General features: G+C 40.2%; 1 protein-coding gene and 1 long non-coding RNA gene across 2 annotated transcripts; one reads left to right on the plus strand and one right to left on the minus strand.

Moving 5' to 3' along the window:
• The first annotated feature begins 631 nt into the window (after window positions 1-631).
• On the plus strand, window positions 632-1,524 carry LOC127565888 (uncharacterized). Its single transcript, XR_007955286.1, has 3 exons — window positions 632-940; window positions 1,278-1,382; window positions 1,444-1,524. It is a non-coding gene; the product is annotated as an uncharacterized LOC127565888 (long non-coding RNA).
• Window positions 1,525-1,663: 139 nt separating this feature from the next.
• On the minus strand, window positions 1,664-27,280 carry LOC117574370 (uncharacterized). The gene is made up of 11 exons (XM_052006739.1): window positions 26,577-27,280; window positions 24,069-24,566; window positions 15,148-15,329; window positions 12,025-12,092; window positions 10,484-10,573; window positions 7,639-7,917; window positions 5,164-5,348; window positions 4,692-4,798; window positions 3,914-4,067; window positions 2,567-3,849; window positions 1,664-2,297 (listed from the first exon to the last, which is right to left on the minus strand). Exons 2-11 carry the CDS (start codon window positions 24,524-24,526, stop codon window positions 2,284-2,286), a joined length of 2,820 nt encoding a protein of 939 aa, XP_051862699.1. The 5' UTR covers window positions 24,527-24,566; window positions 26,577-27,280; the 3' UTR covers window positions 1,664-2,283.
• Window positions 27,281-27,585: the final 305 nt, after the last annotated feature.

Genomic DNA, 27,585 nt, shown 5'->3' on the forward strand with positions numbered 1-27,585 from the left:
GTCGTCGTTGTCGCTTACATAAGGCCCTGTGGGCTAGGACAAAGAAAATACAAAAATGCCAAAAATCGCACAACTCAAAACCCAATGCGAAGGCGATGCTAAATGTGAATGTGAGTATCAGTATGGACAGTACGTTTACGTTTACGAATACGAGTACTCGCACACAAAACGATTCTGGCACCCATGAGCAGAAGTAGGAGTAAGAGTAAGAGCAAGAGCAGAAGCAGGAGCATCATCAGCATCAGTTGCCAGTCGAGTTGGACTGGGCGGGTGGTGGCTCGTCGTCGGCTGATCGTGGCACATTTGCATACAATGAGGCCAGAACTAAGGCCCAATCCAGCCAGTCAAAATACACACTCGCACAGACACACACTCTCCCATACCAACACACACATACACACACACTCACACACACCATACGCTGGCGCAGCATGTTATCTCTGGCTGTGACCTACACCAATATTTCTCAGAATGCTGCTGTGGCCCGTCGTCGCCTGTAAGTGTGTCGTTGTTGTCGTCGTCGTCGTCGTCGTCGTCCAGTCCAAGTCTACTATATAGCCAGTCAGTATCTCAGACGGCCGACGACGAGGAGTCATTCAATCGCGCCAGCTGCGGCGTCTACGTCGCTTTGGCTTTTTCGATCGGTCTGGGTCTCGGCTTGTGTTTTGGGGTTTTTTCTCTTTCTTTTTTTTTTTTTTTTGTTTGTTTGCTTTTGGCTGCCCATTCTACTTACAATATTTGTGGGATATCACCAGAGATCTCTGCAACTGCATCCGAAATCCCAAAGACTCAAATAAAAACAAAATAAAGGAGCCTCATCGCCATGAACAGTGACTGTTGCTGCTGCTGCTGTGTGTGAATTTCGATTCGGTCTGGCGTCTGTTCTGCGTCAGAGGTTGGAGCTATGGAGCTGCACAGCTTCGTCGTCACCCATGAAGTGGTATGAATACGAGTACGACTGCAAAGTATGACTATGAGTACTCGTAGTTTCAAACTGAAAATGTCTATGACTACGAAGTATGTCCTCAAACAAGACACCAATACTGTGCTTTGGGGAGTGGTTATTTTACTTTTTCGTTTTTGTCCGTTTTGGTTTTGGTTTTTTTGTTTGTGTTTTTCGGCGAAAGCGTTTTTAGCAGATTGGCCAACGGACTGAAAGAGCGCGCTGCGGTTTCGGTGGCTGGTTCAGAGTGCAATGCATTAATGGAAACTTAAAATCATGACATTTACCATAACGTTGTTTTTCTCTCTCTCTCTCTTTTTTGTTGGCGTTTCAGACGGATCATAAATTTTGTGAGTTGCCTTGAGAGCACATAAACGGAAGACAATGAAAGATATTTGTACATATGATTTGACAATGTGAAGAACTTTTGACTATATCGGTACGTTGAGATTATCACGAACACTTTTAATACATGTACTCATAAATAAGTTTGATTTTAGATAGTCACGGGTCTATATATGGCAAATTAAGCATTAACAATTTGAATTCCCATTAATTGAAAAGAGTATTTCACAATCTTGAATTACTTATAATTTCCATTGAATACTCACCTCACTTGAAGCACGTTCAAAATATAAAAATCAATTTTATTGTTGGTTCTTTTAGATTTTCGAATCAAAGTACTTTTGTTTTGTTTTTATTGTATGAGCAAAAGTAAGATGCGATAAGGGTAATAAATATTTGTTTGTGTTTATAAATAACTGTTCATAAATAAAATAATTAACCTAATTCGTCTAGCTGTATATGGTACTATATAAAATTTTACATACTATATATGTATAAACAAATGTGAAAAATACTCATAAAAAAAGACGCCTCGACACTTAAAAATGTTGTTTTTTTTTACAACTAATAGAGCTCTTCTGCTTTTCCAGTTGCTGCTTATCGTAAAACTAATTTTCGACGAGTTTAAGTTTATATATTGTATAGATTGTTATTATATTTTAATGTTTAAGCTTTAAACAAAATTGCACTGAAAAAATTGGTGTTATATGAACATTACTTAAACAAATTAGTTGGTTAGTAGATAGCTGTCGAGCTTTGTGCTTATAATGATAACTATTCTATTACTATTTGCTATTTGCTATTGTTATTGTTGTTATTGCCCCGGGTGTGTATAGTGAGTTTTTCTCTTCTCTGTTTTGTTTTGTTTTGAGTTAGATAAAAATAATTTAAACGCTAAGATGACAAGTGGCAATTAATTTAAGTGTGATTATCACCTGCCCGTTGCACGCCGAGCCGCGCTGGGAATTTCCGAGCTTTGCATAATGCGCAGGTCACTAATTTTTTGGATCTGTGAGAAGAAAAGAGAAGAATGAATTTTTTGAGAGTGCGAGCATAAGCGTGTCACATACAAATCTTGGCGGAAGCGCCAATTGCTGCCTCGAGACCAGTGCTTTTTTTTTTATTGTATGTTTATTTAATCAAACATTTTTCTACAGTTTGTTTTAGATTTATTTCGATAGCTTCTTTTTGTTGAGCTATCAAGCTGTTTTGTTTTCGAATCTTAATTAATTAGCAGCTGGACGCGAATTGAAACGTGCCAATCAAAAATGTACTAACCTCTATCATCGACTGGTTCCGTGGCATCAGCACGGCCTGTGGCCACCATCGATTCGGTGGCAAGCTCCACACGCGCCACGTGAACACCATGCAGCGTTAGCTGTGCATGCTGCGTATGCTGTTGTGGATGCTGTTGCCCATGCTGTGGATGCTGCGAATGTTGATGATGTTGTTGCAGCTGCTGTTGTTGCTGCTGCTGCTGTTGTTGCTGGTGTTGCTGTTGCTGCTGCTGGGCAGCAGCCAGATGCTGTGAGAGATGCTGATGATGATCACCCGTCGCTGGCGGCCACTGCTGATAGGCCACAGGCACCAACGGATCCGACATCCACTCAAAACTGAACGCAGGTCCAATTGGCTGTGAGGTACTCAAGCCTCCGCCATGCTGTGGCGTTGCACTCGTCGGCGTGGGCGGTGTTGTGGTGATGCAGGGACTCAGCTCATGCGAAGAACCAAAACTGTCCAGCGATGCCTTTTGCGCTGACTCCGACCATGGCGGACTGGGATTCCATTGTTCAATGAAGTCCGCCGGATCCGGCGGCAACGTTTTGTTGAGTAAACGCGGACGTGTCGGCACAATTGTGGCATAAATAACCGAGGCGCTGGCATCGCCGCCTCCGCCGTTGCTGCTGCCCGTCGCTGCACCCGTTGCAGCTGTGGCATAGGCGCTACTTGGATGCAGGGCATAGCAGTCGGGCTCGGGGGTTATGGCTGCCGCTGGCGAACGCTCGGCGTGTAAATAAAGTGGCTCGAGTTTGTTGCGTGCTCGCTTCTTGGGCGGCGGCGGCGTCGCTGATTGCGTGGACTTTTGACTGCCAGCCGTGCCGCTGCCACCGCTGCCACTGCCGCCATTCACTTGACTATAGTCTACGGGCTCCAGACCGCCACCAACCGTTGACGCTTGAAAGCCATACAGCTGCTGATCCTCCTTGAGCTCCAAAGCGCTCTCAGCATGATAGACTCCGCCATAGGCGGCGCCCATATGCGGATGATGGTGATGATAGGACGCCGCTGCCGTTGTATGATGATGATGATGATGATGATGCGCATGATGGCTCCCAAATACGCCAGATAACCCAGCCGCACCACTGCTCATGCCCAGGCCAACGCCTGCAGCCCCACCGCCGCCCAGTGGCTGCTGATGTGAACTGTAGTAGCCGCTGGAGCTGCTGCCCGGCGGCACACGCATCGCGCTGTCGAGTGGCATGCCAAACTGTATTTTCGACTGGACGGTGTAGTAATGATAGAGCCAAGAGTTGGCCAACATTATGGACGCCTCACGTTCGCTAAGAAGTTTCGTTTTCAGTTAGCTACAGAATTGAGTAATTGCCAGCGAAAGGGTTTACTTACTTCAGCACTTGATTGGTGCAAACGATGACCGGCTGTTGCGTGGAATCGGGACTGTCTCGCACCTGGAGCACGACATGCACCCAGGTGTAATCCCCGCTAGAGCGCTGCATGCGTACGAGCAGTATACAGCTGCGATCCTGTTCCGATTGCGTAACTGCAAAGAAAGTGGGATATTTAAATGAGTTGCTGAATGAAGACAAGTTTTCGGCGAAGCGAAGCTATTTCTAGAATTCATAGTATAAACGAGTATAAATAAAAAAAAAAAATAGTATAAAATAATTTATTATTTTTTGATTTTCCAAAAATTGTTTGTTCAAAAAATTAATCTTGATTTCTTTTCCCTTTTATTTTCGTTGCAAATTTTTAATTTATACTACTTTTTAATTCAAATTTGTACATTTTCATTTACAAATAAATAATTTGTATTTATAAAAAGAATTGGAATTGACAAAAACCAACATAGGCTTTTTTATGGTTCCTTGAAACCTTACAAAAATTGTTGATTGAACTAAATATTAGGATGCCTTTTTACTATTTTTCAAAGAATATTTTATTTTCTGACATCTTTTAAAATTAAATTGAAGTTTTGTATATTTTCCTTATTTTTTAATGTAATTGTAATTATTTAATTAAATTCAATATGTTGATTCTCTATTGACTTTGCAGTTGATGTTAATAATAAGAAATTGTGATCTTGAATATGAAAAAATTTGAGTTTCTTTTTTGAACCGTCTGAACTGAAGTATTTACATAGAAACTAAGGAATTGATTCACTTACTTAGTCTGTGTTTGCTTTGTGCTTCGCGAAGATTCTCGCTGTGTATCAGATTGTACCAAGAGGTGCCTTGAAGCGCTGTCTTATCATAGCCTAAATGAAACTCGCCACTGCAAAAAAAGGATAATGAATGGATAGTAAATTAATTAATTTATTTATAAGCTTGAACTTGCAACTGATGATGCTATAGATAATTTTGTTATATAGTACTTTAATAGATGTGAGAAAAGGTTAAATGATAAAAAAGTAATAGTATATATATTTTTAAACATATATATTAAAAGCAAGAAAAAACCAGTTGCAAATTAGAAAAAATGAAATTAGCAACAATTAGAAGATTTTGTGGTTAATTATTGCGTGTTTAAGAAAAGATTTGCTTGGGTTTGGAATGGAGTGGTACCAGTTTTTAATGTAGTAAGCTAATATTTATATTTAGTTTTATTTCAATTGAAAGTTAGTCCAGTTAACTACTTACTTTTTGTCAATGTGTGCGATCTTCATGTCCATGGAATGGATGGTAGTAAACACATTGGTGGCGCCCTGAACCACACACTCGCGTGTCTCTGGCATGGCGATGGGTGTGCAGGTGGCTAGAAAGACAGGCTCGTTACGGCTGCAAAGCGGCAGGAATGACAAATAGTGACCCTGTACCAGAACGACCTGCAAAAGCGAAACGAAACGAAACGAAACAAGACGAGACGTAAGAACTATGTAAAAGGCGATGACGATGACTGTGGCGGCTCCCACGAAAATTGTCGCGCACGTTGTCGCCGCTGGTTTGTGGCCATTTTTGGGCTGGCATGCCTTGGCTCATAGACATTTTACTCTGATTCCATAATTTAAAAAAGGCAATAACTGAATTGTTTACTCTGTGTGCCAGCATACGCAGAATGGAGTCCCAGACTCCTCTACAACAACAACAACAACAAACACACACCAGGCAGTCTCAATGGAGAAGTCACAGTCTGAGTCTCAGCCATTGTCTCCCAATTAAAACGTGCCTGCATTTAGTTCTCCATTGCAATTGCATTTCGTAGCTTATGGCCCGTTCATCTGCTTAAATGCAAATGCAGACCAAGACTCCAACTGCAACTCCAACTGCGACTGCGACTACGATTCCGATTCCGAACCCGATCCCAACCCATCGATGACGCAGACGCTGCCGCTGTTGGTCTGACTCTTTTTTTTTCGATTTCTTTTTTTTTTTTTTTGGTTTTTTAGTTGGTAAATGAGACGACCTTAGACTGGGGAGCAGGCGCCACTGCCACAACGCTGTCGCCATCTCCATCTCCGTCTCTGTCTCCTTTTCTCATTGTTGGGGGTTTTGTATTTTTTTTTTTTCTGGTCGCTTGTCTATGCTCTGTGCTCTGGGTACTAGCTCTGAACTATGCTGACCTCATTCATAATTATTTATTGGTCCATTTTTATTGCATATTAACGAGTGCCGGGTGAATGTGCCGCATTTTAGTTTTTGCTACAGCTCTTGCTCTATGGGTTATCGCAGTCACTTTACTTGGGTCCAAGTTGTCCCCCCCCCGAAAAAAAAACATATTTTGTAGATTTTATAAAGCTGCAGGTAAATGTTTAGCATTTAAATATCGATTTAAGCCCGCATAAATAAATGTTATCATAATATGCCATGAGTAAGACTATACACAAAAAAAAAGTTCCCAGAACATTTTCAAAGTAGACAGATAACCTTTTAAATGTTTAGCTAAATTTTATTTTAAGCTTGCATGTTTTCACTGTAATTTTAGATAAGCTTTGCATAGTTTTGCTACTTAAAGCTAGTGTTATACTTGCTCTACTTGACCTTATCTTCATTTCGATCTAACAAACTCTGAGACTAAAGAATGTGTGTGTGTGGGTACATGTGGTGTCATAACGCTGGGAAAATAAAAGTAAACCAAGTGGCAACACTTCCTGCACCTCATTAAAGTGCCAACTTGCAACTTAATTAAAAACGTTTGCAGCAACTGTCAACGCCTCGCTTTATCTCCATAACTCTCGTCGCACATCTGCGCACTTCAGAGTGCGCGCAAAAAAAAAAAGGAGACTGAACAAAAATAAGATATGCTTGCATACGAGTACGAATACAACAAGTATGAGTACCGGAGTATAAAAGACCAGCGACCGCCCACAAGATTGTGACAGCAGCAAAGCACTCTGCTGGCAAAGACGGGTAGCATCCACATGATTTTCCAACGCGTCTCTCTCTCTTCATTGTGGCTCAACGCGTTGACAGATTTGGTCTTGACTGGTTGAACCTGCCCGCGGTTGCTGCCAAGTACGAATACGTATACGAGTACGAGTATGAGTACCCAGAGTACTCGTTGTACTTTTGTTGACTGGTTGACTGACTGACAACTTCATATTGTGCTCGCATTCATTTATATTGCTGATGGGCAACAACGACTCTTAGTGTTTTTTCCTCACTCGCCTCACAAAAAAAACATCATTATGATGCGAATGCTGACACGATGATGATGACGATCAGAGGAGGCGGCCAATCAGAGCAGTCAACAGCGAATGCTTGGGCACCCACCCGTTTCACATCAACTGTCATCGTTTGTCAGCTTATAGCAAAGCGTCTCACTGACTGGCTGCTTGTCTGCTGCTGCGGCTAGGCTGGCTGGCTAAGAGATGTATGACCAGGCAGCCAGTCAGCCAGTCAGACAGTCAGGCCAGCCGGTTGGCAGACGAGACGCATGCGCATGCGGCTCATGCATAATTCATTGCGTGGCGGTTTACACACTGACTTGCGTCTGTGACTCTGACTGTGAATGCGACTGTGTGTTGCAGGCTCGCTTACACGCTTGGTTGCCAAAGTGTTACACGCAACACGCTCCCAGGTGATTCATTCATCAATTTCTGTCAGAGACTACACGCGCTTACTCATACACACACACACATATAGAAACACTGAAAGATAGACAAGAAACACACTCACCTTCTGATCACCGAAACGCATTTGCCGTCGCGCATTGCGGCTAACATTCATGCGACAGAGGAACATGCGATGCTCCCCCTCCAGACTTGAGGCGCCGCCGCTGTTACCATTGCTGGCTGTCGAATCGCCAACGCCAACGCCGACACCAACACCGCTGCTGCTGCTGTTGCTGCCACCTGGTTGCGGTGGCACGTTCCGATTTAGCTCGGCTTGTATGGTTGCGTGATCCTGTTTGTCAATGATATCGTAAACGGAATCCCCATGTATGAGTAAATCCTCCTGTGAAAGATAATTCGAAAGAGCATTAATATGTGGTAGTTGCTAGTGAACATTTTATGTAAATAAGTCAGCAAATTAATTGATTATTGCACCTCAGTGATGGCAAACATTCTAAGTGGTCCAGATGGAAACAATGTTGGCTATTCTGAATAATTTTATAATAACAATTTATGAAATAATCTAGCCTATGCAAATTTTTAATAGATTTATGATTTATTGCAAATTATGAAATGACAAATGAATACCATTAAATTATAATTTATTGCACAGCGTGTTGAGGACTTTTGAGTGCTGTTATTCAAATAGAAATCTTACAGGATGTCAAATTTAATTTGTTAATGAGATGTCAGGCGATAGTTTCGCACGGTCATCAGGTTCGCTGTCGAATGTCATGTGTGTATTTTTTTTTCTCTCTGTATTTTTTTATTATTGTTGACAATTATGGACAACACTGACAAAGAGAGAGAGAGAGAGAGAGAGATAGTTGAAGCCAGGCGATCGGCCAATTTACAATGCCATGTTGTTGCATTTGTAATTTATTTATGGCTGCTGTCGCTACATGACACATGACAGTGGCAACTTGTTATGGCAATATGCAAAAATCCAATTGGAATTATGATGCCCAAACAACAGCAGCAGCAGCCACAGCAACAGCAACAACAACAACAACAGTAATAAGAACAACTATAGCAGCAATTGCAACAACAAGCTCTATTGACATTTTTGGCAGTTTGTTAATTAACTTTACTTGTTGTTGTTGTCGGCTGCAACTTTGGCGGTTTTACTGCCGTTTTGGCCTGCCTGCCTGCCACAAATTAAAAGGTTGGGCAATCCACTTTTGGGCCTGCTCATGTGTGTGCCCACAGTTATTGTGCCGTAATTATGCCAACACATGGCATACGATAAATTTATGAAGCAGCAGCAGCTTGACCATTTGCCGTTGACTGCTGCTATTGTGTTGTGGGTGTCCCCTGATAAGGTCTAGCCCATAGGCCAAAGGCTGTCAAGTGTCTTAAGCCGAGTTGTTGTTGGTGTTGTTGTTGTGGGGGTCCTAACAGCTCTTGTAATAATGCACTCGCCTCTGACAGGTCTTAAATGTCTGGCCCACAATATCGTACCCCAAGCGATTTCGCTATGAAAGTTTAGACAACTGATGTTGGGGTTGGCAACAAGTTGCCGGAAACCATCTGTAACTTTATTGTGTGGCTGCGGCTATAAAAATGCATAATAAAATATGTAATTTAAGTATTGGTTGTATTTTTATATGTGATTTAATAAATGTTTTCTACTTTTCAAAGTATATATTTCTTTAATTATTCGGTTTTACAACCTTAACGGAATAATATAACTAATAATCACACTTGCAATTCTAAACCTTATTGAGTCAGAGTAGAAGAATGACTATTTTGAAAAATGAAAAATTCATGCATTGATTGTTTGAAAATGTAGTTGAAAAACTATTTCGACTTTTATATCGTGATTAGAGTTCTACGTGGCTCATAACAGGCATTTTGTATTACTATTCAATACAACTAGGACAACCTAGAATATGATTTATTGGCAAAATGCTTCGATTTCTCACAGGTTTTTGACAGTTTTGCGCTACAGTTGCAGTCAGATAACTCATACGCCCCCTTTGCCGGTCGATCGCTTGATGCTTGCTTGGCGGCCCGCGAGAGTTGTATATGTAGAAGTACATTGTAACCGGCAAGGCACATCAAGAGGCTGGCTTACAAACAATCTCTCAGCATATGCGAATAACAGTACCTTTGTCAATGTCTGTTTGTTTCTTTTTTTTTTTTAGATGAATAACTAACTGCACTCGCTCCGTCTCGGCAACTCTGGCAACTGGCACTCACATTCGCAGTCGTATTCGTATTCGTATTCGCACTCGTATTCGTTATGTAGAACGGAGATATGTCACATGTGCTGCATGCGAGTGCATTTATATGCAGCGCAGGCATATTTATTTAGCTTTAGTACTTCAAATGCAAAGTGAAAGGCCACGATGTATAACCTTGCTATTTAAGCAGCGTAAACGTGCGATAAACCAAACTTGAAACAGCCGCAAAATGTAAGCACAAGCTGCAACTGCAGCAGCAACTGAAACAACATCTCAGCAGCAGCAGCAGCAACAGCAGCAGCAAAGTTAAGCTGTTTGCAACAGTTTTAAGGAACTTTTGTGTAGTACAAGCTGCAGATTTATGTAAGCTCAATGAATCGAGTCTCTTGTGGCAGTCAGTTTGTTACTGACTTGTCAACGGGAGCAGCAGCCATACACAACAAAAAAAAACAAAAAACTGCAACAAATATCTGCTGTCCTGCTGTCGTTTGTAGTTGTTGTTGTTGCTGCTTAGTTGCTGCTGCTAAGTTGATGTCGATGTTGTTTGCTGCTGCTGCTGCTGCTGTTGTTGCCTGTTGTCGCTTGTCAGAGATTTGTATCAATGACTGTAACAATTTTAGCCTAAAACTTTCGTCGACTTTGCTTTTCTAATTATTCGCGCAAATCGCAAACAAGCCACAAAAAACCAACTGAATTGCAAAAGTAAAATTCATTTCAACTTACCATGGAATGTCCCAGGTACTCGGCAGCATTATCCGATATATAGAGCAGCTTTCCATTCTGCGTGAGCATCATTAGAAAGCCCGAAAGTGCCTAAGACAAAAATTAAAAATAAAAAAAAATTATTACAATTTTGTGACTACGTTATTAAATCTATTTAATGAATGGTTATTTCATCTTTATGAAATGTGTATACATATATTATATTTAAAATATTATACGATACCAACATTAAAAATCAAAATTTATTGAAGATTTTTGCAAAAATTTTAAATGAATTATTCAAAATCTTTTAAAGATGTGAACAATTTATGGGGCAAGCATTCGGAGACTCTTCTCAAGACTTTGGGTGAATCTATACTAAACTATTTAGCTCAAATCTATACTAAACTATTTAGCTAATTCATGAGAAATACGTTTTGGAATAAAAATATTGCTTTCTTAACTCCCTGAAAATAATCCAAAGCTTTCCACTTCATGTAAAATATGAAAAATAAATTTCTGCCATATTGTACATTTTCTAATCCTGTTAGAAACAGAAAGTGGTAATTTGATTAAAAAAAAACTATAATAAAATGTTGAAGGAATTTATTACTCTATGTATAACTCTATTTTTAAATTGTTTTGTTATTTTTATGTTGTCAACAAATTCAATGAAACGTTTGAGGATTAATATAGCAATAAGGCAGCTCAGCCTTTATAAATCAAAAGCAAGTGCTTCAAGGATTTATAGGCTTATATCTATGGGAATGTGATCAGGCAAGCAAATTAAAGCATTTGTTAAAGAAACACCCTCTATTAAGCAGACTTCCAACTCTGGCTGTGTTGGAAATGCAAATTCATTTTCGCGTCTGTGCACTAATAAATTGTTAGTCCAAAGAGTCTGGGTTGACAACTGAAAATTGCCGATGGTGCTTTGGCTAATACATACAGATTTTCATATATATTTATACATATGTATGTATGCAGATGTATAGTGTACATATATTTGTATTTAATTCAGTCACGAGTGCGCACAGGTATGTAGATCAATCTGCCGACCATCGCTGAGTTTGCCACAGTCAGTGGCAGGCAGCCTGAGCTTGACTGACTACTGACTACTGTCTACTGAATACTGTCTGCTCTTTACAGTTTGGCTGTAGTTGTTGCTGTTGTTTGTGTTCGCTTAAAAGCTGCATTTATTGTTTTTTTTTTTTTTGTTTTTTTTTTTTTTTTTGGCGCAGCAAGTGGCGGTAGCTAAATGATTTCTGGCTTATGATATGCCTCAGTTGTGGCATTAATAGAGTTGTTTTCCCTGGAACTTTCAGCTCACTAGTTGACTTGTCAACGCGCCTCACTTAAATTGAGTTGTTTTTCCCAGCTGCTGCGACCACAATAAATTGGTAATTGGGTTGGCAACGCATTGATTTAACGATTAAATTGTCTTTCCTTAGACTCTTAGAACTGAATGGTTCAAGACAGTTTAATTAGTGTCTTCGATATTGATTTGGCTTTCGAATTTTGTATAAATTGTATTTTATTATTAAACTTTAATCTCTGCTTACCTTCGAGAAGCCAATATTTGGTGTTGCTGTCTGATGATGTTGATGCAGCGCATTCTGACGTTTGAAAACTGAAAGAGGGAAATATTCATAGAAAATGTGATTAAATTAATTTCACTTGAACTATCGACCTTTTCGATCTATTCGCAGCCGCGCCCAGAAAACAACCGGGCTTTAAGCATCCGCATTAAGTTAGGAGGAAAATCGATTTTAGTGTATTGAGTTTTTCCCATGGCTGTTTGTGTTGCGAATTTGTGTGCATAAAATTAAGCGAAGCTAATTAAAAAAGTATCTGTTAATAATACACTAAGTCTCTGACGGCAATTGTTAGATTGCAATTGATTGCAAATTCATTGATTATATTCTACATACAATAAGCGATGATCTTGCCATACAAAAACAAGTGAATCACAAAAAGAAAATGTGTCATTGTCATTGAGATGGCAGCGGCAGCGGCAGCAACACTAGCTTTAGCAAAGCTGCCACAGTAGAAACGGCAACAACAATGCAAAACAAAAAAAAAAAACAACAACAACTAGAAAATCAACAGCGATCACTGAGTGCAATTGCAGTTAGCAACTTGCAGCTGCGCCGCAGCCAGCAGCCTGCATCAAGATCAATTATTTTTAAAACACTACGAGATACTCCCGCACCTGGCAAAAAGGCAACTGAGAAACAGTCACTGTAACAGCAGCCACCACCAGCTACAGCCTCAGCCACAGCAACAGCAACAATCACCTCAGCAGCAACCGCAACTGGTAATTTCATTGAACTTGAACGGAAAGGCCATGAATGCACTCAGATTTTGCAGTGTTTTAATATTACAATAATACCAAGAAATCTGTTTGCGCAAACAATTCGTATCGATTGAATAGACAGACAGACAGGCAGTCGAAATAAATGGGCGTGGTTGCCAAGCTCAGACTGTCGGGGAAATCAACATGGAAAATCATTAAAATTTTTGCACTACTGGCCGAAAAACTTAACCCCTTAATACTTGATATTCCCATTAACTAAAAGAAGACGGTATTATTATCGAGAACTTAAGAGTCAGCTACAAAAGTATCCGTGCTTTAAAATTACAAATATCAAAAAAAAATATTTATTTTATTATTATGTTGTTCATAACATGATTTAGTATTTGCCTTTATGTGATACAATAGTAAATATTATTTTGAATTATCGATTTTGTTTTGACAGTTCCAGCTTTCGTGCTGATGCTTCTGTATAAACTGTGAAAATGCTCAATTGCTTCAAATGAATATAAGTCCTCATAAACTGAACTTCGATCTAATTGCAGTCTTTTCTTTTTGACCAGTGGAGGTAAATAATAGTATTTATTTTATTCTTATTTTACTCTAAGCGCTTTGTGGTGTTCGTCCGATTTAAAATACGTAAAGAACTTATTCGTATTGTTTGCAATTTCAATATATACATGAGTCAATAAATGAATTGCAATCGAGAAAATTTGCTGTGTTTTGTGTATCTTCATTTATCTTCTTCATTTTCATACTAACTATATTATCATCTAACTATGTCAATATATTATATCTTAAATCGAATAAAAGGATGTCAGCTTCTCAAATTCGCAGCCTAATAAGTTCCAAGCATTTGCTAAGCCAACTAAATAAATCCATACAGATTTATAAAGACATCTAACAAGCCTAGACAACAACTTTCCATTGGCCAATATGATAATGTGGCTAACAACAAATGGTCGGATGCAATTCAAGCCGTCGGCTAATCTAATGCATTAATAATTGTTTATGAAAACTCAATTTGGTTTTATAAATATTTCATTAATCGCATAACTCAACGCGCCGCCGCCTCAGTCGCAGTCGCAGTCACCGCCGTAGCCACAGCTTCAGTCACAATCACAACCACACCCACCATTGAGATCCACTGTGCCCCACACCCACAATAAAGCGAAATTTATACGTATATATAACGCCGTGAACTTGAAGATAACCCAGCCGCGTGTGTTCAGAGGCTCCAGACTCGATAGCGTGCCAATATTAACACAATTTGTGATTATAAATGCTTTTAAACGGTGCAATGACAATGAACAATAACAAAGCACACAGACACACATAAGCTTTCGCACACTTACACACACCCAAACGCCAAGCTAACAAACGCCGACAATTTCTCACACTTAGTGCTCCAAAAAAAAGAAGAAAAAGAGAGGGGCAAAAAAATAGGCAGATGGAAGGAGAAAAAAACAGTACTTAAGTTTAATTTTTTGCAATTTGTAGAACACATAAATCGCACATTTTGATTTATCGCAATATTTATAGCAATGCCAGGCAGACGATGCTGTTGTTGTTGTTGTTGTTGCTGTTGTTACCATTGCAATTGTGAAATTGCCTCGACTAAGGGGGATCGCAGCTGTAGCTGAAGCTGAAGCTGCAGAGCTGAGCTCGAGTTCACATGGCCTGGCAAAAAGATGCTAGCCAAGTTAAGAGCTCAGGCCTCATAGGCGAGTACTTATATATGTATTTCGCTCTCTCTCTCTCACTCTTACTCCCTCTCTTTCTGTATGTGTGTGTTATCTATGGGTCTTATGTACCGCACAACGCTAATTTGAAAAACAATTTTCGTAATTATCCACAAAAAAAAAAAAAACCGAAGAGGAGAAAAAAAATGTGGAATGAAGCCAAGTTGGAGTCGGAGTTGATCTCGTTCAGTTGCGCCTGCGCATTGACCTGTGTGCGCATGCGCATTAAAGGAGGATGAAACGCAAACCAGACGAAGTCAGGCGGCGGCGGGGGAGAGATCGGAACTGCCTGCGGCAGCAATTTGCAGCCTGGGTGCGTGCCTAGACGCTTAGGCAATTACTTGGCCGAAAACAATTTCAGAGACTGGAGACATAGACATATGAATGATGTGATGCTCGCTACTCGACTGCAACTAGGACTAGGCAGCTCCACTCTGAATACTATAAACGAATACTTGGAGCACTCAAAACCATGCGACTAGCGGTTTATTTCGCGAATCTCGTTTTTATTTTTTTTTTGGCGGCGTGTGGTCCATTCCAAAACGCCATGACTCATGCATATTCAATCAACGTGCAGCCAATTATCAACATGCATATATGCAACAACCACCACAACCCCCTCAACTCACCTTCATGAAAGTAGTTGGCTTTGCGCACATAGACACAGACCAGGGCCATCAGCTGCAGCTGCGACAGTCGCTGGCGTGTCGATTGTGGCAACGGCAGCAAATCCCGCAGATTCGCTATCTCTGCATTTATAAGATCGCGTCGCATCTTCGAGGCACCCTTTGTCGATTTGTTCGCATCGAATCTGCAAGCACACACACACAAAAAAAAAAAGAAAAGAAAATCAGTTAAGAAAAATATCAAAAGATAGTTGCAAAAACAATTAGAATATATATGAGCACGTTCACAGCTACAGCTTAATAATGGACAGTGCCGACACTGGCCCACAGGCGCATATGTTTTCACAGCCTCCAACTCGTTACTTGTCGGTGCGCTTAACCCACTGTTGGCTAGCGTGCCATACATTGGACACTCAACTATGATATGTGTGCACACTATTGTGCATTCAATTATATTACATTGTGTTTGAAATATTTATGATGTGATAGCACCAAATTGAAGAGATAAAAGCGACTAATTAATATTTATGTTAAGTGTTTATATATATGTTTTATAATAATGTTTAATGAATTCAATATAGTTAATGTTCTTGCAAACAAAAATTTCTTTTTAATATTCATAGATTTCTAATAATAAGGGGCACTATAAATATAGGACTTCATTGAAAATATTATTTTCTTTTAAATTATGTACAAGCTATTTTTTTGAGAAATATGTACAATTATTTAGCATTAGATAATAGAGATGCTATAAATATATATTTCTAATTTATGAAATGTTCAAGGCTTTTAAGAAAATAAAGTATACGCAAACATAAACTATGATTTGAAAATTAAAATTTGTAGCTTCAGTTTACATAAAAATATATAATTTGAGATACGATATAAAATATAATAGAATTTAAGTTGTACTTGTAAATATATTCAGTGATTAATTGAATATTTTTATTTAAATTATTGGAGAGTTAATTGGGCAAAGAATCAAAGTTCTTAGCATAAAGTAAAGCCATCGGTGGGTTAAGATGCTCGCACATACCAAAAGCGCATGCGAGATGCATAAATAACTCATCGCGCATTTAAAAATCATACAACAAGCAGCTCGTTGTTCTTGTTGTTGTTGTTGTTATTGTTGCTTTCGCAGTTGTTGAGATGCTGAGTTGCTTGTGTTGTAGTTGTTGTTGTTGTTGGCGCAATGCTGGTCGATGTGGGGCACACTTGCCACATGCCTTGTGCGGAAAATTGTGCAAGTAGGTTGGTCAGCTTGGTTCGTTGGTTGGTAGGTTGTTGTCTGGTTTGTTTGGTTTTGTTTGTTGGGTTGCTCGCTTGTTTGGCCAGGCGGCGTTCAATGAGTGGTGGGTCAGCAGGAGGGGAGGAGGGGATCGGGGCGAGGCAAGACGCAGCGAGCGGTACAAGCGTTTAGCGATCTGTCCGTGTGTACTTTTCTGAGCATATTATTTACAAGGTTGAATTCATAAATCATAAATTTGTCTTTTTATGCAGCGTCGGAGGCGGCGGCGCACGCGGCGTATGAGCGTTGTGGTTATCGTTGTCGTTGTTGCTGCTGTTGTTGTTTTATTTGTAGTTTTATATTTATGCTGACGTTGCTGCCATTGTTGGCTCGAATGGAGGGGATTTTGCAAGCGGCTTGATAAATATTGGTAATATTGTTGTAATAACAGCAAGTGCCCGCGCCTTTCTGGCTTTCTCGACTCCGACTTCAACTCCGATTCCGAGTCTTGTTGGACTGCCATTTTGCCGCTGTTATTGCCTCTAAATGGCCATGTTAACATTTAAAACAATCACACACATGTATCTATCAGACATCACAGTGTGTGTGTGTGTGTATGTTCGCCGCTCGTTGCATGCAACAAAATGTTTGCCGCATGCAATGCAAACGAGCGCCACGGCCACAGACCGTCTGTTTTTTTTGTATATGCTTTTTGCTTTTCTTGGCCTGCATCCGCTCGGCTTTGCGGTCAGGCTGCGGCATTTTCCAAACTGCCCATAATAGAACACAGATCTAAGCCGAATTGAGTGGTCCACCCCAGAGGGGGGGAAATCACACACACACACAAACACAATCACAATTAAGTCAAGGTGATTTGTACAATTAAAATGAATATTGATTTAAATGCTGCGATAGTTAGTCGCAAAACATATGAATCGATTGCCTTTTAAATGGCATTGCCACTGGGACTGGGCATCGGAGTGGGCGTGGTCATGATTGTTATGAGCTTGGTGAAGGGTCCACACTTGTTGATTGGCTGCCTGTCCGCCAGACCGGCTGACTGGCTCACTGACTGACTGATTTTTGTCTAAGCTTTGTGCCTCGGGCTATTTGCATATGCCCGGCACTTGCCGAAGCTCGGCTTACACCAAATGATTTATCGGCTTCAGACATCTGACAATTTTGTAAATTGCCTCTACATAGTATATAAAAAATACCATATTTTATTTATAAATTATTGACATTCTTGGAATTGTTTTAGTCAATTAAAATATTGAAGACTGTGCTTAAATAATTAAATATTTCATATAAGGTATTCCAAATAAATTTGATTACTTCATTATAAGGGGTAATGTGTCGGAAATAAATTAGATTTCTTAATAATAAAGCAAATATTTAAATATAAATTGCCAATTATTAACCATATTGTATTTCGTGCAATATCTAAATGACGCTTTGTTTAGAATTTATCTATTTTAAATGATGAATCTATGCATAAATATGCATGAGCGTGAATTGTATTTTATTATAAGTATTTTGTACTTAAAATCAATATCAGCTTGGCTATATCTTTAGCAGTCAACGGATGTGGGCATCCTCCCACACTCGCTTCGCATGCCAAGGTAACTTGAGCATCTGCCAATTAGCTGAATAAGATGCCAAGCAGTTGTTGCTCTCAAGCTGCCAGCTGGCTGCATTGCCTATTTGTGGCATAATTAATAAGTTTTTTAAATATTTATCATAAACCAAGATGTCTGGTCAAGCGATAATATGATAATATAAGGCGCATCCTGCCTAAAGGCCCCCGAAAAAACGTGTTAATGGCCATAACAAGAGAGGCTGAAAGAGATTTATATAAGCACTTTACGAGTAGATGGTATTTGTGCAGCGAAACTCCCGCGCATCTGTGGCTTGTAATCTACATCAAAATTTATCTTTGGCCAAAAGGATGAGGTGGAGTGAGCGAGACATGTCATGTCATTTCTTAATATATCTATCGGTACCTTGAAATCTGCAGGCAGCAAGTAGCACCAACTCGGCAGCTGATGTTGCTGTTGTAGATGCGATGCTGCTGCTGCTGCTGCTGCAGCAACTACTTAATGTACAAGTTGTTGTTGCTAATTAAAAGCATAAACACGATTCTTAGCGAGGCGTCAGCAAAAGCCAACCTGTGGCAGCATTTTGGAGGCGGCGTAGGAGGAGCAAGCTGTAAGCAGTTTTCGCAACGAAGTTGCAGTTGCAGTTGCGGTGGCGGTGGCAGCTTGGGAGCCTCCCTCGTTGGGCGCACTCACTGGCACATGTTTAATCTCAGAGATCTTAATCAAGCCTACTTGGCCTGCAGTTTGTTTTACGCTTCACTACTTCACAGATATCCAACAAAACTCTTTACGTGCTCCACAGAAATTAGGCGCAAATCTTGTTGTTGTCATCTTTCATTCCAGCCAGCCAACCAGACAGCCAGCCAGCCAGAGCCGATGGCAACTAAGCCCAATCAAATTGGGCTGAATGAGCGAATGAACTTTTAATATGTTTTTGGGGGACCCCAATGGGCCCACTAATTAGCGCATAAAGCCTAAACACAATGCGAAACTATTAACTAAAATGCATTTTGAATGCCACTCTTTATGGCGTCCCTCAGCGCCATCGTAAAATTCTCGGCAGCAAATAAATCACAGGCGCCTAAGGGCATTCATCTTCAGCTGTTCCCGTTGCCCTTACTCTTTATCTGTTTCTATAGCTCGAGATGTATCTGTATCTGTATCTGTATCTGTAACTCATCTGCTGCAGCGCACACGTATCAATCGAAGGCAAGACTTTAATATGCATGGGGCGTCAGTCTGCTAAAACACAGACACAGACACAGCCAAAGCCCATAAGTCCGTCAATAGCAATTGCGGGCCAACAGAAACACGAAATTTGCGCAAATTTTTATTGCACTTTTCCTGGAGCGACTTGGCAGCTATGCTTTTTTTTTCTTCTCTTTCGAATTGTCTAGCCACACTCAAACCTCTCCATCTCTTTCTCCCACTGCTTCCCTTGTTGTATGTGTGTGTGTGTAATTTGGGCGAGTTTATTTGCCATATTCCCACGATATAGTTTGGTCCAGCTCAACGCTGCGGGCAGCTCTAATGATTTTCTCTCTGAGGAAAATAGTGCAAAACGGCGCATAATGAACGCTGCGTTCAGCATTCAAAGTTAACTGACAGAATGCTAGACTGACTGACTGACTAACTGGCTGTTTGGTCGGCTGGTCTGGTAACCCTATACTCTGCATTGAACCCACGCCCGACTCAGACTCAGACTCAGAGAGAAAGACGAGCGACGACCACCGCCAAGTTGGCGCACAATTAATTGCCAGGCGCCGCACAATGCTTTTTCTGGTACGGCCCCAAAATTTCTTGGAATTCCTGGGAAACACTTGTCGGTGTGCAGCACCAATCCTTTGTGTGATTTTGTGTGGTTTGCCCCCAAAAACGAAACGCAGCACAACACAAAACAAAACACAACGCGTCTCTGCGTAAGCCGGTGGCAGTAATCGATACCTTGCTGTGCCAGTTGCCAGTTGCCAGTTGAGCTGCTTCAGCTACACAGATTAACATCGGCGACGTTTAGCATACACAACAAAAAAGTGAGTCCAACAAAAAAGCATAATAAAAACGATCCTTGCCACGGTTATGTTGGCCATCTAATAACCATGGGGTGCTGCTAAGTTGTTGTTGCCAAAGCCAATGCGGCCTCGGCCTTTAGCCAAATTATATGGCCAGGCCGAAAGAGCAGAAGTTTGAGGTATTTTTTTTACTACTACGATATGTGCAAAAGGTGGTAACTCTTTGGGCTTCTGTTTTCGGGCTTTTATGAGTTTTATGCTTTTATGATGCTCACTTCGAATAGGCAACCTGTCTGTTAACAATACGCCATTTAAACACTGCAAAGAGGTTGCAAATGAAGTTAACATCAGTCATTAATTAACGATAACTATAAAGCTGAGTAGATTTTGTAATTCATTGAAATGAAATGTTTGCTTGACATTCCTAAATTTAATGCACAAAAACAATTGTGCAATTACGCAAATGTATTTTTTTTATATAATATATATAAAATTGATTTTATTTTCTTTTAAATTTAACTTATTTTATTAGCTGTCTCTTAATGTTGCTGGCCACAATCCATTAAGTGTGATTCAACTTGTGGAACCTGCCATATAATTTGGTGTGCTTAAAAGAACTGCAGCGATTGTTATTTAATGTGGCAGCTACTGTTTGCAGCACCACAGGACAACAGCAGCAAAAAAAAAAGCCAAAAGAAAGAAATCAATTCGTGGTTGTTGTTGCTGTTGCTGTGGTTGATGCTCTCATTGTGTGCTCTGACGGTGTGTTGTATGTCCGATTGGAATCTTAGCCACAATTTAATGATGGACTGCCAAAAGCACACTTCGACGTCATCATCAGCAACCGACAACGTCGCCGTTGTTGTTACCATCAACCACCGCCACCACCACCGCCACCGCCGACGCCGTTGTCGATGTCGATGTTGCCGCATAATTTTTCATATTTTTCTGATTTGTTGCTACCGGGTAGTAAACCCGTTTGCAGAGCGTTAACCATGGAGCTGCTACCGTTGCTGCATTTGCTTTCGATTATCTTAATTTGCGTGCGAAACTGACTTTTTTGTGCCGTAGCCCACAAGTCGAAGTCGAAGGCGATTGCTTCCGAGCTGCGCGCTGCACTCAAACTGAGAGATTGCGACTGAGACTGAGACTGAAGCTGAGACTGAGATTGAGACTGAGGCGTAAGCCAAACCCCAAATTGTGTGTGTACGGAAATTTTCCCATGACTTGAGTTCTGTCTCTCTGTGCTGTGGCCTGTATATATACATATATTTTGCCCGGCGGTGGCTTGGCCAGAAATTACCCAACTTAGCCAGAGCTCAATCCCAGACGACTCTGGAACCGCGCTGAGACTTTGAAACTCTCTGGATTGATGGTTTTGTTTGCGGCTGCTGCACTTTACCGGCAGCGGCAGCGACGTCAGGCAATTAGCACAAGGATGCCGCAGCTAAATAATTTGACGCGCCTTGGGGCAAGTCTCTTTCTTTTTTTGCTTCCCTCTCTCTTTTCACTCCCAATATGAACTCCTCCCCTACGGTGGGAGCAGCACATGGCGCACTTACATATTTGCTCTGAATCTTTTATACTGTGTTTTTTTTCTCTTCTTTTTGAGGAAAACTGGAGGCACATCAATTAGCTTGAACGCGCGTCATCAAATATTGGTGCAAAGAATTAGACATGTAGCTGGCCGCCAGATACAAAATACAATATTTCAGATAGTAACTGGTGCAACTGGTGCACCAATGAACCTCCAATATTGTAGATACTATTTTGCTGCTGTGAGGTAAATAACTTGCGCCGATACCGATTCCGAAATGTGTTAATGAAATTAGCAGCATAAAATGCTGCTTGCAACGTTACAGATACAGATACAAATGTATCTGCGCATGCTAATTGACAAAATTAACACTCAATGGCCGGACGATGAGATGCTTGGACGCTGGGCCACCTCTTGGCCCCACAAATACGCAACGGCTTTTGGCTTTGGATTTGGTTAGTTTCACTCAGGAAGCAGCACTATTTGGCCAAAGAGAGAGGGAGGGAGTGTAGGGTGGAGGGAGATTTGTTTTTCCTTGGCTTTGGCTTCCTTTTGGAAGTAGTTCGCTGACTTTGTGTCTGTTTGTTTGTTGTGTTGTTGCAGCTGATGTTGATGTGGCATGTGTTAAAAATTTCTTGGTTTTAATTAGTGTTATTTATTATTTAGAGCATATTGATATAGTTTTCGTTGTTTAACGGTTGTTTGTTTCGGTTTCACGGCAAATGACTATTGGCATTTGTTGTTTGCGCACTCTCCATCCATCGACTACAGCTTTACAGGTATTTATAGAAATCCATGGGATCATCTTCATCTCTATTTTTTTTTCTCACATATTTACACATTATGAATCTTCTTAGTATGTGTGGCTGCCTCGTGCGATGAAGTCGCGCGCCACATTTTGTCCACACACAATGGTGAAAATCTTTTCTCGAATTATTGATGGATTTCGATATGGGAATTTCAAATATTCCACTTGCTAAGTGGATGCCCTGAATGAAAGCTAATCTTAACGCTGAATGAATGACATGCATTTTTACAGCAACTATCTTGGAACTATCAGATATATATATATATGATATATATATAGTTGTTAGTGTGAATCATTTAGAAGATTGTAAGTGAGATATTCTACTTTGGGAATGTGGCAATTTTGTGCGACTCTTTGTGGTGATTTGTTAAACATTCGAATCAACAACAGAGAGAACAATAACTACAATGCAAATAATAAGTGAAATAAATAAATTTAATTAATTGCTTTTGCTAATTAAAATCGAATATGCTTTAGCTACAAATAATGATGCAAGCAGACAACCGTAGCCAAACTTTGGCATTGTAATTTGCACTACGCTCATAAAAATGAATCCATTCTACTATAATGTTTGCCTTTATTTATAGAATTTATTTTTAACTGATCTGTGTGATAAGTGAAATCGTTTTAGCCTGCTGCCGACAAACTGCTCTAATTTTGTGTGATATTCACAAAGGCTTCCGTTTAACAATTTGGTCGTCTATCGAAAATACACACAGTCAACATAGAGACAACACCCACATACAACACCCACATAAGCAGACGAGAACAGTCAAGGCTCCTTGTGAAAATCGCATAAAAAAAGCAAAGCGAAGAGAAGTTGGGGGAAGCCATCAACAGCATCACACGTGAGTTTTACACATTTCAGAAGCAAACGATCCAGAAGTGGATGCGCCATCGACTTCTCGGGGTTATCCTCAACCACATCCCAAAGCCTTGTTGTTGCAGTGGTTGTCGTCGTCGTCTTCGTCGACAACGTCTTCTTGGTCCGATTGCCAACGTGGTAATGTCAATCGCACTGTGCGGGTTTAACTTATGGCAAAACATTTGAAGCACTAATTAATTGGAGCTAAATAAAATGGCACAGCAGCCGCGAAGGAGGCGAAGTTTCCCTCGGCTTGTTGTTGTTGCTGCTGCTGCTGCTGCTTGTGTTTTTTTGCTTTTGCGAGAATTGGCTGCTTGGCGTTGGCGCTGTTACTGTTGCAGTTTTAGCTGGGTACGCACGGTATATATAGTACGGTGCCATGTGGAGAGCCCGCGACTGTTAGCGGCTGAGAGAAGATTACGAGTGCCAGATAAATGTGAACTACAAGTTGCCAATACAAGAGGCCATTAAAACCGGCAGCACTGGCCACAAAAATAAAAATACAAAACACACACAGCACACAGAAAAACAACAACAAAAAAAATCAGAAAATAAAATAAGATTCAAGTCAGTCTAAAGAAATTGAAAGCAGTGCGAGAAGAAAAGCAACCTTTTTTGCAGTTTCTAGAACACTCTGAGAGAAACACACACTCAAGCACACTCGCATTTCAAATTGTATTGACAAATATCGAAGCGTGCGAAACAAATTGAAATTAAAAGTTTGCATGTTGCATGTTGCACATTTTTGATGCGTTGCTGCCGCTGATTTGTTGGCTGCTGAAAGCTAACGAGATGTTGCACGATAAACTCCAAATTGGATCTGTTTTCGATCTGGTTGGATCTTAGGTTCTCTGGGCTAAAATTGGCGCTAACTCTTACCTTGTAAACATGCCGGCAGCCTGTTGCTGCTGCTGCTGTTGTTGCTGTTGCTGCTGTTGACTCGCCTGTTGTTGCTGCTGGGCAGCCTGTTGCTGTTGGTGGTGCTGCTGCTGCTGTTGTTGCTGCAAGTGTTGCTGCTGCTGTGACAATGTGGCTGGTTCATGTTGCTGTTGAAAGTTATGATGCGTGTGCATATGTTGTTGCATGTGATGCTGTTGGTGTTGCAACTGTTGATGATGTTGTTGTTGTTGCTGCTGTTGTTGCTGGTGTTGTAACTGCAACACATGATGGTGTTGCTGCTGCTGTTGCTGTTGCTGCTGTAGGGCATGCACATGCGTGGGCGTGGCCAAATGCGTGACTGCCACCGCTGCCGCTGCCGCCGCGGCTGCTGCGGCCGCCGTTGCCGCCGACAGCTGAGTTGAGCCGGGCTTCTCTAGGCCACGTTTATCAGCATACATTTCGTGGCTGGCACGTTTGCAAATATTTGTGCAGATGGTACTAAAATTATAGAATGACATGGCCAATTTGTATTTTCATTTTAGTTAATAAAGTCGTTTCGGTTTTGTTTGGCTAAATTCTTAAGCCAATAATAATAAATAATTCAATCATAATATCAAAACGATACGTGATCCGTAATGAAAGTCTGCAGACTTTTTTGCTCTGCTAATGAAATGAAACAACAATTGTTGATTAGTGGAACCAGCACGCACCAGACAACTACACACACACACACACATGCTTAGGATTTATCTATACATAGATACTCGGAAATTGGTTCAGTTCAGTTCAGATTTTTTTTTGGTTTGGCATTGTTTGAACTGTGGCCCAACAAAAAACATATTTTGAGGGCGAGCCATCTAAAGAATTGATTTGCATTGTTGTTGCTCGGTCAACAATTGAGCCGTTGAAATCGCTCAGTGGCATTGGGCCGATTGAAGATATACCCATACTCCTATATACACTAGTATGTGTGTATTTGAGCACTCTCCTAACTCTCATATCATGTGCTGCGTTTTGATGAGTTGGCAGTTTCGCAGCTCTTGGCTGGATTGCATAAGGAAAATGATTTATGGCATGTGATTCGACATGGTGTTGGAGAAGTTGACGCCAAGGTTACTAATAATAAAGCGTTACAAGATCTACTATACACAACACAAATACCACTAAAAATTCTTTCCAGCTCCTTGTTTAATAATTTGCATTAGTTGAATTTATATATATATTTTTCTGTTCTTCTGGCAAATGAGTCAAGTTTAATAGAATTAAAAAGTGGTTTTTGGGCCTATTTTAAAATCAATTTGGTACTCAAGACTTGTTATGCTAAGAGCCTAGACAAAACTGGGCATAAATAACAAATAATATTGAATTGATGACGCATTTAAATTTAAATAACTATTTGTCTCTTAAACCTAATGGAAAATTTGTCACTTTATAAATGCGTCTATATACAATAAAATGTTATTTATGGCGGCTATAAAAGAGACCTACTGGTAAGAGCTACATAAATATTGATTGATGACTCTAATAAAATAAAAGCATTTCCTAATTTTTGCAATATTAAAATTATTTTCAATACTTAGTGTATTACTTTATGAATATAACTTTAGTCCACATTTAAAACTTGAAGATTTTTATCAGTTGAATATTTTCTATTTCCCTTTCTTTGGTGAAATGTGGAAACTTTTTCCTACTGCAGACAACTATCACTTTTCATGCCTTTATGCATTTGGGAAATGTGGATGGCACTTTAGGTGGCGCCAAGAAAAATCTCAATATAGTACTCATACACATATTTATACTGGGACTCATACCCAAAACTCGTACTCATACGCATACTTGTACACATGCTCGTACTCGTATAAATAAATTCTTGAAAATGCAACAATTGAAATTAGTTTTGTAAATGAATTTCAATTTTGTACTTGAATATTCACTACCGGCTACGGCCATCTTCTGTTGTTGGGTCCCGGCTTTGGATGTGTGTGTGTGTGTGTCTCACTATTTGTCAGTCAGTCTGTCAGTCAGTCTTTGTGTGTGTGTCTCTGTCTCTGACTTTGGCTTTGACTGGTTGGCCTGGCTTAGTTGCAACTCATTGTCAAGTGAACTTATCAGAGTAAAAAAAAAATTTGTTCGAGTTGACGTTTGGAGTGTCATCGAGTTGGTGCTTGATTTGTTTGGAGTTGTTTGAATAGGGACCACCAAAAAGTCATTGAATGAAATGAAGAACGCTGTAGATACATTTATCTATCACTGTATGTGTGTGTCAGTGTGTGTAGATATGTGAGAGTGTGTTGATTTTATTGTGGCTACATTTGCTCTGTTGGTTGGCTTTTTAAGTATTTTGTTATTTGATTTCTATCAAAGTTAATAATGAAATTGGTAAATCGCGTTTTTTTCTTTCTGGCTTTTGGGGTCTCATGTGCGTGTGTATGCCTGCTTACGGGTGCGGGTGCGAGCTTTAACTGGGGCTGGGACTGGGACTGGGGCTGTGAGGCCTTGAGGTCTTACCTTTATACAAAAGATTTAATTTGCGATATCCATTGGGTACAGCAGGTACTGGCAAGTGTAGAGTATTTGGAAATGTATTTGCATAAATAATAATTTTGTAATTTGTTATTATGATATTGTGTTGTATTTATTTTTTGCACAATGTTTGACACTTGTATCTTTTTTTGTTATCGAACTCGTCGTATTCATCAATTAATATTTCAATTACTTTGAATCTCCACCAACTCTCTCGAATCGTATTTGTTATGCACAATAAATATATTTATTTTAAATCATTTCGAACATTGCATATTCATGGGATCGCACAAGCACTTTGATTATATCTGTAGCCCGACAAGATTTATGGGGGGCTTCTCAGTGACGAGCCTTGCAGAATCATTTGCAAATCTAATGACGCATATAAGTATGTGTCTCACATAATATTATATGATTGCCCCTTGCTCGATCAACTTTAGCACTTATGTTTTGCAATTAAATTTAAGAACAACACGAATCAATCGTAACGACTTTGAGTCTAATTCCGTTTCCGTTTTCCCGATACCGATGACGATGACGATAACAGTTTTTGTAGTTCCGACGGCTTTGAGTCGTCGTTTATTTTTGTGCCTTACTGGCTTATTGAAAATCCGTTCAGCTCGCTCAACAATACGCTCTGTGTAGCCAACCGTGTAGAATGCGCGCGTGCACCTTTCTGTGCGGATCACCGAAGCGACACAGAAGCAACAAACTTGATTTCGAAACAGGTAAGGTAGCTTTCGTTCAGTTTCAGCTCAAGAGCTCCCACACAGGCTAAAGTTGAGGCTCTCTTTGTATTGGTGAGCTTCATCCAATGCGGTTGGCGATCATGCACTGAGAGAAAAACTTGAAGCGGATAAATTTAAATGATCAAAAAATTGTAAATTGTAAAATTGTGATCATTAAATTGTAACTAAAATAAAGAATTCAAGTTAACAATATTGTCGATTTATTTAGTTTTAAAAATAATTAAAAAACATGTTAAATTTATTAT

This window comes from Drosophila albomicans, chromosome 2R (assembly GCF_009650485.2).
Source record: "Drosophila albomicans strain 15112-1751.03 chromosome 2R, ASM965048v2, whole genome shotgun sequence".
Classification (NCBI taxonomy): domain Eukaryota; kingdom Metazoa; phylum Arthropoda; class Insecta; order Diptera; family Drosophilidae; genus Drosophila; species Drosophila albomicans.

What these genes read in the sequence shown, in the direction of transcription:
- LOC117574370 (XM_052006739.1), bottom strand. Translation starts at nt 24,526, where the DNA reads ATGTATGCTGATAAACGTGGCCTAGAGAAGCCCGGCTCAACTCAGCTG. An exon ending in AGTACCTGGGACATTCCATG is followed by an intron (nt 7,918 to 10,483) that starts GTAAGTTGAAAT and finishes TATCTTTCACAG; the next exon opens with GAGGATTTACTCATACATGG. An exon ending in ACAAAGCAAACACAGACTAA is followed by an intron (nt 4,068 to 4,691) that starts GTAAGTGAATCA and finishes CTTTCTTTGCAG; the next exon opens with TTACGCAATCGGAACAGGAT.